This window comes from Bipolaris victoriae (genome assembly GCF_000527765.1).
Source record: "Bipolaris victoriae FI3 unplaced genomic scaffold scaffold_26, whole genome shotgun sequence".
NCBI classification, from domain to species: domain Eukaryota; kingdom Fungi; phylum Ascomycota; class Dothideomycetes; order Pleosporales; family Pleosporaceae; genus Bipolaris; species Bipolaris victoriae.
Window position 1 is genome coordinate 241,536 of NW_014575366.1, and position 14,737 is coordinate 256,272.

Consider the following 14,737-nt stretch of genomic DNA (forward strand, 5'->3'; position numbering starts at 1 on the left):
TGTGATTGATGTTGGGGTTCTGAAGAATTTTAGTTACTTGGTCTGAGAGTTGAGCTATGCAGCTCAAATGCCAGTGGAATTTTACCGGTGAACTTGATATGAATCGAAGCTGTGAGTCTTGAGGATGCTGGAATCAGATGCTGTGCGTTGTGAGGAAGAAGGAGATGATTGTGGTTAATATTTATATTGAACTGTCTGTCGGAGTTCACCTTGACACCTGATTAACGACTTCTCTTTTGATACATGCCATGGCACCACTATCTTGGCATGTGTGGTACGTAGAAGACCCTTTTGCTCCTACAGGATTCCACCATAGCTCCGTGCGATACAATTCCGAGCATCTTCATTGCCATTATGCATTGTGTAAGCCTGCACGTGAGTTTATTCAGCTGCAGCGCCAAGAAGTGTGGAAGCTAGTTCTCGGAGAGGTGTTGTTGGCGCGTTGGGACTAGAGGCAAATGGGTAGTTTATAATGTAGAACTAGGCTTACTAACGCAGATCATGGTAAGGCGCACAACACGTTACGCCGTATAACATTTGGAACACAAATGAACTTTGCGCCAGGACCCAGTTCAATTGATGGCTATGCTAATAAAAAACAAATGTACATATGCCAAGTATCCGCGGAGCAGTATAGGTTCTAGCCTGCGGAGCTTAGTGTAGAATTATTTAGAATCTGCTCCATGCGACTATGAGTTGGCGATGGAGTTTTTGGACGACCTTACCAATTTCGTTTCTAAGAACACACCTTGCTCCCTATACAGTCGCCTGTAGTAGCTGAGGTCAAAGACTGGTGTCAAGAGGACCTATACGAGGCATTGCGCAGCCACTCTCAAGACATCGCTCTTGGAATGCTTCAAGAGCGGGTTGTCTTGGGTTGGGTTGGAGAAAACAGTGCATTCCATAGGTCTTGCCAAGGCACACGAGTTGTCCAGATGCTCGACCGCAAATTGGCCGTATTAACTTTTGGACCCAGTTCGTATCTGTACAATGTTAAAGTGGATGAATAAGCCCATGACCTTTTGCATTGCGGTAAATGAGAAGCTAGACTCATGAAATCTGGGCCTGGCAAGCGATGAAGTGTCAAACCTTCGAGGCCTTGCCGTTTCCCTGCCCGGTAAAGTCTGTTACTATGCGAAAATCAACGGGATAGTGTGGAGAGAGTCAGAGCCATGTGGCTACCACGTCCGGGCCGAGTAGTAGGTGACTATTGCGAATTTGGATAGATTGCGCTCCGGAAAGATCCACAATACAATCGGTTCCGAAACTTGAGCAAGGTGGCCATGCGGGTCTTACTTACTTCGTATCGGGACCACTGCGCTAAGTCGACAAAGGGCCCCTGGCAATCAGTAGCCGCAAATATTGAAAACATCCAGCCCAGGACTCTTATAACTATTAATAGTATTTCAATTCCATGCCCTAGGGAAACAAAAGAGCAGTAGATTTCATGCTTGGATGGTCGAGGGAACGGGAACCACAACAAGGATACCATGGGAGGTCCTCCTAGAGCCGGCTGGGTGTTTGCTGATTTGCATCAAGGGGCCGTTCCCCAGCGTGAAAAAAATTCCTAATTTTCGAACTAAATGACTTTGATTGAAGCATATAGAATCGCGCCGGCCAGAGGAACGCGTCTGATCACTTTGTGGAATGTGTGTGTAGGAGCAATGGCAAGATGCAAAGATGAAAGTCAAGTGCGGTCCAGAGGGCGGAAGGACCGCCTGCTACTAGCGTCACGTCAGTGCGGTCGACGGGCAAACATTTTGTGAACATCGCGCAACACGACTCTTGCACACAATTGCAGCGGCCCAATCTCGCCTCGCCAAACCGGACAAGTGGCAACATGGCCAAAAGAAAACGCAGTGCTTTCGACGACCGGCGTCCAGTCGACGTCGGGCTGGGCGCGACTTTGGCACACATGCGCGGCGAAGATGAGCCAGACGAAGCTACCGAAGGCTGGACAGTCGTCGGCAAGAGAAGAAAGCAGCACAATTCACGTGACTCTGCATCACGCTCACCCTCTCCCACCCAAGATGCCTCGGTCGCGCACAAGGATGACGGTCTGTCCAAGGAGGAGCGCAGGAAGGAACGAAAGCTGCAGAGGAGCTACCCGGCCATTGAGCACTCACACCATGCACGCCTCAACTCGCATGTCAAGATCACAGACCTGCAGGCGTTGGTACTTTATCTGCTTGCTGACGGAACGGCGCCTCAATGGGTTTCTGTGCGAAGCCGTGCAAACATCCAGCAAGTCGTTATGCTCATGGTCCCAGGTCTGGACGTGGGCATGTTTAACGGACAGGTTGCCCTGGAAGCCGCGTCACAGCCCGCACAAGGAGACGAGGCCACCGAGTCTCAGCCAAAGCGGCTGTCCATCTCGTCTAGCGACTTCTACCCAGCCAGTCTGAAGCCTGAACGCCTGCCTGTACCGCTGCAACCTCTATCCGACATTTTCGAGCATGTGTGGCCCATCAAAGCCATTGGAGAACACCGCAACAACCAGTACATGCGCCTCCATTCGCCCATCCATACCATGCTCACCTCGCAGATTCCAAAGACACAGGAAGAAAAGCAAATGAAGCGGACTGGCAACCACAAGGGTCCCATGCCACAGAACTCAAGCCATTGGCAGAACAGACGCACACGCATCACCGAGTATATCGCCACGCTCATGGAGCAGCAGGAGAACGAATATGTACTGCATCCAGCCATGTTCACGACGCCCGAATCCAAGGAGGCTAACCATGAGAGGAGGAAACTCGCCAAGCAGACTGCAGATGACGGCTGGGTGGATAGCCATGTGGCAGATGTGGACGAAGGACAAGTACCCGAAGAAGAGATAGAGCAAGGCAGTTTGAGTGCTGGGAGACAGATCCTCTCCATGGACTGTGAAATGTGTAAAGCTGAGAACGATGAGCTTGTGCTTACGCGCATCAGTCTAATGGATTGGGACGGCAAGGTAGTCTTGGATAAGCTTGTCAAGCCCGAGATTGGTATCAAGGACCATCTAACACAGTGGTCGGGTATCACAGCGGCCATGCTTCAGGATGTCACAACGACACTCGCCGACATACAAAAGGAGCTACTGGAGCTCATCACGCCGCGCACAATCCTTGTGGGACATTCGCTAAACTCTGATCTCAATGCACTAAAGCTGACTCATCCCTTTATCGTCGACACGGGTATTCTCTATCCACATCCGCGCGGCCCGCCGTATAAGCAGTCGCTGAAATGGCTTGCGCAAAAGTATCTCAAGCGCGAGGTGCAGAAAGGGTCACAGGGTCACGACAGTGTAGAAGACGCTCGAACATGCCTCGATCTGGTCAAGCAGAAATGTGAAAAGGGCCCGAGGTGGGGCTCGAGTGACACGAATGCCGAGTCGATTTTCAAAAGACTAGGACGGAGCATGCGACCAAAGTCAAACGAGGCCCGTCGAGCGGGAGCGGTCATCGACTGGGGTGACCCAAACAGAGGCCACGGTGGTCAAGCTAAAGTTTCGATAGGATGCAAAACGGACGATGAAGTGGTGGAAGCAATTGATCGAACCCTCAAGGGCCAAGCCGAAGGCAGAGATGGGACTGCCGACCAGATTGATTTTGTCTGGGGCCGTCTGCGGGAACTTGAGCTTGCACGAGGATGGTGGGATGATGCCAAGTCAGCAGATGTTGAGGTGATTCGAAAGACGGCGCTTGAGCGAATGGGCTTGAGTCGACAAGGCGATGATGATGTGGATGTGGAGCTACAAGGCGCTGAGCTTGGCGACGCTGTTTCGAGAACGGTTGAGCGGATCAGCCAGGTTTACCAGTCCCTGCCACGCTGCACGGCCTTTATTGTGTACAGTGGGACGGGCGACCCTCGAGACATTCGACGGCTGCAAGCCATGAACCAGCAGTACCGGCGTGAGTTTGCAACGAAGAAATGGGACAATCTCAGCGTGCAATGGACAGACACGGAGGTGCAGGCGCTGTCCAAAGCATGCCAGGATGCACGCAATGGTGTCGGGTTCATGGTGGTCAAGTAGAGTACGTACTACATAGGCTATTATTACGAGAGAGCAATGTGTGGTGCGTCTCGTTTTGTGTTTGGCCACGGGGGGTGGGAGCCAACGCTAGAGCATTTTTGTGACACGCAGAATGTCGGCGTGTTTGAGCAAACAGGCAGTTGGGTCCGACAGGTAATGACGGGTAATTGAGCAAAAAGTGTATGGAAAAGACCGGATGCCGAGGGGTACCGGAAACGTTGGTATGCATTGCGGGATGCAACGATCGGTTGAATGCAGCCGGGGATAAAATCGTCTAATTGCCGTTTCAGTGTGTCCAAGTAGATATTACTGGGCCAGTTGGCATGTCAATTGCACGGACGACAATCAAGAACCCTGCTCATATCATGTTTGGCTAAGACTATGTTAGCGCATTGCCTTAGGCCCCGTAGTGTCGGATCCAGAAAGTAAAATCAAATTTTTTGCAAAGCGGATGACTACATGAAGGGCTGGATTGGTAGTAGCCTAGCAGCCATGGGGATCTGCGAGTTGGGCACGCTAGCCAAGCTGCTATCTTGCCGCCATATAGCAGTATCATAGTGCCCAGCTCGTAACGAGCTGGCGCCAGGTCCAAAGGGCTTGCCTATTGGGGGCAAAGGTAATCTGGGCCTGCTATATCAGAGACAAAGAGGCACCAACGCTATATAATAATAGTGGTACATACGAGAAGGAAAAGACAGAGTTTATAGTTGCAATGTATATGTATATATGGGAATGAAATGTAAAATATATTCAAAAGCCTCCGTGCGCGCTGGTCTTATCAGCCCGTCTTGCCATGTGCCATGCTTATTGGGCCATGACAACCATGAAACCTTGGAGGCCTGTCCAACACTGGCCAATTGTGGCAAAAAGCGATGAATGATGATTGTCGTCACGAGCCGCTTTTGCTTACTCTCGATTGTGTGTAGTATATGTATATGCGTGCATACTTACGTATATCGAGTATCAAGTAAGTTTATCTACCGGGAACATGGATGTCCTAGGTATGTAACGTGTATGTATGTATGTATGTATGTATGTATGTATGTATGTATGTATGTATATGTATGTATATGTATACAAGGACAGGATGGGTGTCCGTGGCGATTAATTGGGCGTTGTTGTGATGGGTAGTGTATGTGTAGGCATCTGTATACGTATATATGGGCTTCCCAGTATATCTAAGTCCATACCATAGATAATGTGACTAACCGCAGGCAGCGTCGCATCTTACCGTACATGGCCCACCCGCATAAACGACAGACGTCAAAAGGAGCATGGCCCGGTGAGGGCCTGAAGGGCTGATGCACAATGCGCAACAGCTAGCGCGTCGAGCTTGCGACACCACACGGCTCAAAGGCTTATTCGTAATAGCTGATAGAGCACCTCTAAATAACGAGGCGCGCTAGGCCCCACCGGGACTCGCGGCCAGCCAATAATGAATAAGCCTGTGCTAATTATTTCACCTGTCCTAAATCTCTCCCTAACTTTGCTTTTCCACCCTGGCCGCACGGTATACGCGCGCTCCCCTTCTTTGCCTTTTCCTGGCCCTTGCCGCCGCCTCCAATCCCACTCGTTGCTTTCCCACATTCATTCAACACTTGATCCCACCCTTCCATCCCGCCTGTCCTGTCCTGTCCATCCATTGATTCTTCTTTCACTCACACTCACACACCCTCCTGCAGTGTCACCCACACCCACCACCACCTCTGCCCGCACTGCGCAATTGGCGCTCACAGCACCACCACCCCTCGACGCTTGTGCTTGACCATCCCCTTGCCCGCCTTTGGTAATCACTATAGAGCATTCCTGGCTCCCACAGTGTATTACTCCGCTTACCTGCAGTTGGCGAGCAACAAGCGCAAGATCCTCGTCGCCTTGCCTATACTGTGGCTCGGAGATCTATCCTTTCGGTCCGTCTCAATGGGCTGGCTACGGCAAGCACAAGACAGTTTCGTATTAGTGAGACTACTCCAGACAGCATGAGCACCCAACAACATCACCGCTCTGCGTCTCACACTGCATCCATTGTGCATGGAAATGCCGACCAGTTTAGAGTTCAGCAGTCGGCACCGCCCTTTGCCCAAAGTGCTGCTAGACCCCCGCCACCACCTGCTTCGCTCCCCATCATCGCTCGATCGACAAAGGGCTACTGCCGGCACTGCCGCACCCACGTAGGCGACTTTTACAACTCGTGGAGTCGAATCACTGGCACTCTTCATGTTCCTGCCCTGCTCGGCTCCTACTCATCGCGCCTCAAGACTGCTGGCTCCCCCGAGCCTGCACTCAAGGGCACGGCTCTCAATGGATGGTAAGCTTATTAGCCCTCGCATGTCTCTTCTCCCTTCGCACCTTTTCCCCTTTTGGTAGCAGTCAGCCATCACATCATCAGGCGCCCTTCGATTATACGTTGTCGCCTCCTGGTATAGTTCAGTGACATGGTATTTTAATTTTTTCTTCTCTTTCCTAAGCACACTTGCGCTAGTGCGGTCCAAACAATTTCCACACTATACGCTTTTTCATCTATTAAACCCGCCAGCCCGCTACCTGTCTCTCACGTTCCGCATTACTGCCGTTCCGTTCACGTCGCACTTTTGTCTGCCTATTAGCTGACACCTTGCCAGCACCATCCAGCCTTTGTCCTGCCCACACCCTGGCTGCGGCGAGACATCAATTGGTTGCACTGTCATCACTGCGCCTGCCGGTAAAGGGAAATTTCGGTGAGTCACCTCCCTTGCATCATCGCTCACTGAGTTTGTTTGCATCTTGCTGTCGATTGAGGCCTTGATGAGATTATCCATTCAAATACACATAAAGCTTATTACTTTGACTTACCTCAGACGGCTAACATCTCATTTCGCGTAGTGGCCGCGATCTCTTTAACCTAAGCCGCATTGAGCTGCAATGTGAGATAGCTCCAGGGCAGATCATTGTCATCGAACCGCGTGAAGACATTGCACCAGACCTATTAGCTGCTGAGGAGACGCCTAGTCCTCCTCCTTCATCATCATCTTCATCTTCTTCTCCACCAAACAACATTCCCAACCCATCGTGGACCAAAGCCATGGAGGTTGACACACGCATGCCGTCGTTGCACCAATCGGCGTATTCTCATACTCAAATGGGCATACGTCACGATCTCGATCGCGATGCCGCAAAGCAACATCTCATGTATCCCATTGATCACGATAGACAGTCACGAAAACAATTATCGTCATCGATACATTCTCCTCCAGTGACCAATTCCTTGCTCAGTGCTGTTCAACCAGCACCAAGCAAAAGACCATCAATTTCATCCCCCGCAGCGGAGCCAATACACCAGGCTGATTCCCCGCAACAAGTATCCGCCACACACCCCACTGGTAATGTGCGTGAGTCTCGGGGTAGTGTGTCTAAACCACAGCCTGCCCCCGAAACATCACAGACAAATGGTCACCAGTACCCTCGCTCACCTGGCATGGTGGGCATGGACGCTATTGAGCGTTTACAAACACAAATTTCTCAAAATAGCGGCGCCCTGGCTGCTCACACTCGAGATATACGTCGTGGCGAAGAGACCTTTCAACAAGTCGAGGAATCCCTTCGTCGTGAGTTTCAGGCCCAGTTGTTCCGACAGACGGCCGACATCCAAAAGGTGGAAGAGTCTGCAGCACGACTACAACACGAAATGCAAGGCATGCGCCATGCAATGGAAGCCATCAGCCGAGAGATGGAGGCTTGGAGAATTGACAAGCAATCACGCAAATCCGTCTTTTCCCCAAGCCACCAGATGGCCGCTCAAGACTCGGCACTCGAACTCATGACACAACAAATCGCCGTCATGTCCCACAAGACAAGCGATCTCGACAATCTAAAGCTCCACATTGAGATCATGAAGAACAAAATCTACCGACTCGAAGAAAGTGCCAAGGCTGCGTCATCTCAGCCGCCATCACACACATTCCAACTTCCACGTGAGACGGCAGTTGCACCTATCCCATCGACGCATGCGGCGGTGTCATCTCACCCCAGCACCCCAACGATTCCACAAGCCAGCGATGCATCTCGCCGTGCCTCAGGTGGTCAGCACCACCAGCCATCGTTTGCACAGCCAGCACCCAAGCCTGTAGTGGAAGCCACACCGAGAAGTGAGCTTGTGCCTAGTCAGAGCAGCGGATGGGCGACTGTCAACGCTGGAGTGAAACGAAGTTCCCAAAGCGGCATGGACAGCCCCCAGGAGAGCACCATGCATGGGCCAAGTTCCCCAAAGCGACCAAAACTGGGCGAAGCTGAGCCATTCCCTGGCTACACTGCCGCGCAACCACCACCTAGTCGTGCCGCAGTCGAACCGACAGACGCTCGATTTCCAACGCCTGCACATGCCATTACATCTCAAAATCCTGTAGCTGACCAGGTTCCCTCGTCTCAACCGCAGCAGCAACCTTCCTATTCTCCATATACCCCGCAGTATGCGCCGTCAGACGACAGCTGGCGGGCCGATTCCCAACGTATGATGGGATATCGACCCCGTGGGCGTGGGCGTGGCGGCGGAGGACCCGGCAGTCGGGGCGGTAGAGTTCGAAAGAGCATGCTTGTCCAGCCTCATGGCACCTTTGCAACACCAGAATGGGAAGCGGATGACTGGCAGAGCCTTCGCAGCTCACAAGGTAGTCCAGAAGACTTCCACGCCCACATGGCACGATCCGGTCGCGGTAGCATAGCGCGCCGTGGCAGTGGTGGCAGTGGTGGCGCACGCGGAGGCTACATGACAAATGATCGCACTTCAAGTCTCGGCCTACAAGGGGTGACGGCTGGCATCAGCTTTGGGCCTCCAGGTGAGGCGTACGGCTCTGCAAAGAGGACTCGTACAAAGCCGGTGCGCAACGCGGATGGTGTGCTTATTCGAAAGGATGGCCGTCCTGATATGCGTTCGCAATCGTCAGCCGCCAATCTGCGTAAGGTGCATGCCCGCAAGGAAAATGAATCTAGCCACTCTCCTACGCCCGCAAGCATCCAATACGCGGCCCCGGTCAGTGCGGCTGACACACCCAGCCCTACCGGGCTTGCAGCTCACCCGAACGCGACCGATAAGCACAAGGCGATCATGGGCAAGATCTTCCCGGAAGGTTTGGACGCATCCCGGAAGCAACATGACTATGCTAGTCAAGTGTTTTCAGAGGAATGCGACCACACTGTTCATACGCGGTCACATGGTCACCGTTCTGCAGCCAAGGCGGACAAGTCCGTTAAGAAGGAGCAAGGTGGACATGATGCAAGTCCCAGGCAAAAACAAAGCCCAGAGAGAAAAGATGTAGATATGGATAGGGCTGACAGTCATGCTGCTGATGAGGACGAGGAGCATGAAGAGGAGTACGAGGAATACGAAGAAGGACACGAAGAGGAAGGCGAGGATGAGGATGAAATGCAGGCTCCCGAGCGATCTGGTGAGCACGCCAAAGCACATGGAGAGATTGCAATAAAACAAGCAGAAGATGAAAATGCCACTACCACTGGCTCGAGAGCTGGGTCAGAAAACCAGGCAGTGGAGAGCTCAGCGGCAAATGACGATGACTGTATACATGTACAAGCTTAATAGGTTAATCTTTTCTAGAATAGTAAATGTTACCTGTATAGATTACTTATGAAGTTATATTTTTTTGTTCTGATGTTGCTGTTATTTGCATATTTACGTTACTGTTTGTTTTTTTATCTGCATCTATTATTCACATGCTATAAATGTACAAGAAAGATGCTACACAACCACTAGTACACTTGCTTTTAGTACGGAACCGCAGGAACCTTTTCCGAACCATTCGTTCGCTCCGGGTAGAAAATGGCGCCCTTTGTTTTCGCACAGTTGGTCAGGTAACTCGCCGACGCATTAACAGGAATCGTGTTTCCTTCCTGAGGGCGACCGTAGACCTACAACAAAATCCTCGTTAGCAAAACCACTATCTTCCACCTAGACAAAAAAAAATACTCGAGAAAAATACTCACATGCTCATAATACCACACCTCATTCAACACGGTAAACCCCCTATCCGTACTATTCCTCCCCGCAACCGTCTCATTGAACCTCGGACCCGAGCACCCCAAAAACGGGACACCACCATGCCTCTCCGCCAACACATGCACAATCTCCCCATACGAATACCTAACCGACGCATTCGACGGCGTAATACCCGCCTCGTGCAGCCACTCAAACGTAGGAAACCGCTTATAATACTTTACCGCCGTCTCGAAAAAATCGACGACGTCTTCGTGCTGGCGGTACAGCGGACCGTAGCACGGCACGTTGAAGGTAGAAAAGCAAGTAGCGTGTTTTGAGAATTCGTGGGCGTGGAAACCCGCGTTGTCTTGTTGCCACGCCACCCAGTAGGTCGACATGTAGTCTAGGAGGTCGTATTTGCCAAAGGGCTCGAGGAAGGTATCGATATTTGGGCCGGTGTAGGCGGGCACGGCGGTGCCGTTGGGGAGGCCATTTGTTGTGTTTGGGGAGGGAATGGGGTCATATTGGCGGGTCAAGTCGCAGTATTGGGTGTAGCTTCCGTTGCAGAAGTCGGGCCAGAGACCGTGGAGCGTCCAGGTGTCCTTGGGGAGGTACTGGCCTGAGGATTCGAGACCGGTGTAGGTGTTCCAGAATTGTGTGCTGAGGAGGAGGCCGCCGAAGGTTTCGGTGCAGCACGAGTCTACGCATGAGGCGTCTTGGGACGGGCAGGATAGCAGGGGTTCTTGGAGTTGGCAGGTGTGGTTGAGGGGGGATTGGAGGGGGTAGAGTTGGGCGGTGGAGCATGTGGTGAGGAGAGCGAGGGCGAGGGCCCGGGGGAGATTGTGGTCCTTCATTTTGATTATGGGGGTTGGGAATGAAGGGAAATGCTTAATCACAATCAATGAAATATAACTTGAGGGTGGAAAGACGGCACTTATTATATTCTTTGAAAAAATTTGGCCACAGCCCTTACTAGTACGTATGTAATGCATTGCCCGCTGCCGCTCCAGGTTAGGAAAAAATCAGTCTTTACCTGTTGTAGAAGGTAAATATTCCCGCAGTTGCAAGGTACGAAGGCCGGGCGTCGGCCATGGGCGAAAGGTGGATAAGGCGAGGTACCTGCGTGTAAGCTAGACGGGCTCACGTGTGCGCGCCATTGGACGATAAGAGAAGCACGCCCCCAAGCCACCGTAGGAATGCTTGTCTCGACGCGTTCGCAGCTCCGGGGCTAGACATGCTTGAGAACGTAGGTGTAAAGACGGCCATTGCGAATTGAACCGAGCATGAAGTCATTGGTTTGTAGCGTGGTTGGTTGGAAGCTCTTTGATCTGGTGCAGTCTGGCTGCGTTGTTCGGCGGGACAACTTTCTCTCCGATGGACTATCTGCGTTGCGCAGCTCCGTCATACATTTGCTATAACATCATCACTTGCAGCGTCGCAAACATGCGCGGCTATTCACAGTTTCCAGTGTGCTCAAGCGCTTCCTTGGGTACAGTAGAATACCAGAAATGTCTCCTACGTCCACCATAACAGCACTCGCGCCGCGTACACCAGACGCATACACAACCGCCCATCACATCGGCAATCCACCAACGTCCTTTAAAAACCCATGGCCCTCGTACAAAAACAGCGGCATAGCCACCGCCGTACGCACCCGCTTCACAACACCCAAAAACTTCGTCCCCGTCCCAAGCGACCGCGCCGGCCTCGTCCAAGTCCGCAAGCCCGACTTCAACACCACCCGCAACGGGCTCAAAGCCACATGGATCGGCCACGCAAGTTTCCTACTCGAAACAACTCGCTCAGACTCTAGTGAACGAGGCATGCGCCTCCTCATCGACCCCGTCTGGAGCGAGCGCGTAGGACCTTACGGCATGGTTGGGCCTGTACGCTTCACACCACCACCCTGCTCCATCGATGACCTCCCACACATCGACGCCGTATGCATAAGCCACGACCACTACGACCACCTCGACTCCGAGACACTGCGCAAGCTCAACACAAAGCAAAACGGAGACCTGCGCATCTTCTGCGGTCTAAACGTCAAATCCGTAATCACAGGCCTCAGTGCCGGCATCACCGCATCGCAAGTCACAGAGTTAGACTGGTGGGACGCCGTAACACTCTCAACACCAGGCGTCGGAAGCGTAGATATAATCTGCACACCCGCCCAACACCGCTCTGGCCGCGCACCCTGGAATTTCGACGCTACACTCTGGTGTAGCTGGGTAATCCGCGAGTCTTCTTCTTCTTCTTCTTCTTCTTCTTCTTCTTCTTCTTCCTCCTCCTCCTCCTCCTCCTCCTCCTCGCCAGCAACAGCACCCAAGTCCCTCTTCTTCGCAGGCGACACGGGATACTGCCACGTCAGCTCTGACGACCAGTACTCGCACCACGAAGCCCCGCATCCCCCTTGTCCCGCTTTCAAAGACATAGGCAACCTGTACGGTCCTTTTGATCTCGCTTTATTACCCGTCGGTTGCTTCATGCCGCGCGCGCTGCTGTCGGGCCAGCATTCTAGTCCAGAGGATTCGCTTGCGATACATAGGGATGTGAGGAGTAAGAAGAGTGTTGGCATGCATTTTGGCACGTTTAGAGGTGGGTTTTCGGTCAATTACGAGCCGGTTACCGAGCCGCCGAAGCGCTGGCGGAAATGTGCAGAGGCGGAGGGGTTGGAGTGGGGGGTGGAGATTGGGTTGTGTGATATTGGAGAGACGGTGGTGGTGGAGTAGGTATTTGCTACTTGTAATGCTGATGATTAATGTGATAATGTGACATGAATATGTTGAGGAACACTGGTGTTTGGCATTCAATTCACTCTGTGAGTAATAACAAATCAAAGATGAAAGAGAATGGCCAGTCATGATTCGGAAAGATGCATTACAACTCTATCATCTAAGTGGCGGCAAAGCGCCTTCGTGACTACTCGTACAGCGCCAGTCCTAGCTCTCAACCTACAAGTGGAGAGCCACCTGTGACGGGATGAACAACATCCCTTAGTTGTACTGCATGTACGTGGCAGTCGAGTTGAACTTGAGGTTGCCCTTGATGACCTTGTCAACGGCAGCCAAAAAGTCCTTCTCAGTCGCAACCTTTCTCCTCGCACGAATGGCAAACATGCCGGCCTCTGTCGCTACACTCCTCAACTCGGCACCTGTGCTGTTGGGGCAGAGACGGGAAATAAGCTCCCAACGAATATCGCGCTCGACGCTCATGCTCTTGGCGTGGATGCGGAGAATGTTGGCACGACCCTCCATGTCTGGTAGCGAGAACTCAATCTTTCGGTCAATACGTCCGGGACGCATGAGGGCAGGGTCTAGAGTGGAAGGTCTGTTTGTGGCGAACATGACCTTGATGTTACCGCGAGCGTCGAAACCGTCGAGTTGTGTGATGAGCTCCAACATGGTACGTTGTACTTCGTTGTCACCTCCAGCACCGTCGTCGAAACGCGCTCCACCGACAGCATCGATTTCATCAAAGAAGATGATACACGCCTTCTTTGTTCGCGCCATCTCGAACAGCTCACGCACCATCCTGGCACCTTCTCCGACATACTTCTGGACAAGCTCGGAACCAATGACACGGATGAAGGTGGCGTCGGTTCGGTTGGCGACTGCTCGCGCGCAAAGCGTCTTTCCGGTTCCTGGTGGGCCGTAGAGTAGAGCACCCTTTGGAGGGTCGATTCCGAGGTTGACGAAGCGCTCTGGTGATAACAGCGGCATCTCGACGACTTCTCGCAGCTTCTCAATCTGCTCCTTGCATCCTCCCACATCTCCGTATGTGACGTCAGGCTTGTCCTCGACTGTCATCATGGTAACCGAAGGGTCGATCTTGGGCGGTAGAGGGAGCAGGATCTGGTACTTGTTACGGTCGACGCCCACTCGCATGCCCTCTTCAATGTCCGTGGGTGAGACACGCTCTCCCAAGTTGACGACGAACTTTGCGATTTGCTTGACGTTGATGACATATTTGCTCTTTTCCGAGTCTTTCTCGTCCTGTATTATCTTGGTGCATCGGGCGACTTGGAGGGGCTGCTCTTCTTGCATACGTTGGCGGTCGGCAGCAATATCCCATAGATGTGGAGGTGCGAGACCGGTATCTGATTCCTAGAGGGATGTGAGCGGGGGAGGCCAAGGGCAATGGTGGGCTAGACTACCTTGACTCCAATCTTCTCGTTTATCGTTTGCTGCTTGTCCTTGATCTCCTTCTCCAGCTTCTTCAGCTCCGCGCCATAGGGTGCGGCCCCGTATGTCTTCAACACCTGGATGTCCCTGCCATTGCGTCAGCGTTTATGCCGGGGAAATAACACCGGCCAAGCTTACTCATCAGTGAGAGGCGTGATCTTCTTCTCCTCAACCTCGTCGTCGGCAAAGTTCTTCTGGTACTTCTCCCAGGACTGGCCTGTGGCTGAAGGCATGGCTGCGGTGTTGGCGGCGACTGTCGGGCGGCCGGTGTGTTGATGAGACTATGTGGGTGTGCGAGTGTATGGATAGAGATAGTCTGACGAGTCCCGGATGAAGAGAGCGACAGTCGGACGAGATGTGTTTGTGGTGGAGATCGTGTACGGGCGTGGGTGTTGTGCTATGCAGTGAAGGTGGTAGCTGTGGTTGATGCGGCGATGGGCCCGGCGAGTCGGAGCTTGTCGCTGTCAGTGCGCTACGTCTATCGCGTTCTCGAAATCTTGTCAGGTTCGCGTCCCCGGCACCCAAAACTTCCCCGCCAACCCACCACGATACCCCTCCTTTGTCTTTGTTTTC

General features: G+C 52.6%; 4 protein-coding genes across 4 annotated transcripts; 2 read left to right on the forward strand and 2 right to left on the reverse strand.

The window, feature by feature from the left end:
- Positions 1-5,997: 5,997 nt before the first annotated feature.
- On the forward strand, positions 5,998-9,587 carry COCVIDRAFT_14506 (hypothetical protein; the record flags this gene model as incomplete). Its single annotated transcript, XM_014702893.1, has 3 exons — positions 5,998-6,326; positions 6,640-6,735; positions 6,881-9,587. 3 exons carry the CDS (start codon positions 5,998-6,000, stop codon positions 9,585-9,587), a joined length of 3,132 nt encoding a protein of 1,043 aa, XP_014558379.1.
- Positions 9,588-9,772: 185 nt separating this feature from the next.
- Positions 9,773-10,837, reverse strand: COCVIDRAFT_94343 (hypothetical protein; the record flags this gene model as incomplete). The annotated part of the gene is made up of 2 exons (XM_014702992.1): positions 9,773-9,916; positions 9,992-10,837. 2 exons carry the CDS (start codon positions 10,835-10,837, stop codon positions 9,773-9,775), a joined length of 990 nt encoding a protein of 329 aa, XP_014558478.1.
- A 654-nt stretch (positions 10,838-11,491) lies between these two features.
- On the forward strand, positions 11,492-12,712 carry COCVIDRAFT_25134 (hypothetical protein; the record flags this gene model as incomplete). The annotated part of the gene is made up of 1 exon (XM_014702915.1): positions 11,492-12,712. One exon carries the CDS (start codon positions 11,492-11,494, stop codon positions 12,710-12,712), a length of 1,221 nt encoding a protein of 406 aa, XP_014558401.1.
- Positions 12,713-12,976: 264 nt separating this feature from the next.
- COCVIDRAFT_94636 (hypothetical protein) lies at positions 12,977-14,397 on the reverse strand (the record flags this gene model as incomplete). The annotated part of the gene is made up of 3 exons (XM_014702993.1): positions 12,977-14,086; positions 14,137-14,251; positions 14,303-14,397. 3 exons carry the CDS (start codon positions 14,395-14,397, stop codon positions 12,977-12,979), a joined length of 1,320 nt encoding a protein of 439 aa, XP_014558479.1.
- Between the last annotated feature and the right edge of the window lie 340 nt (positions 14,398-14,737).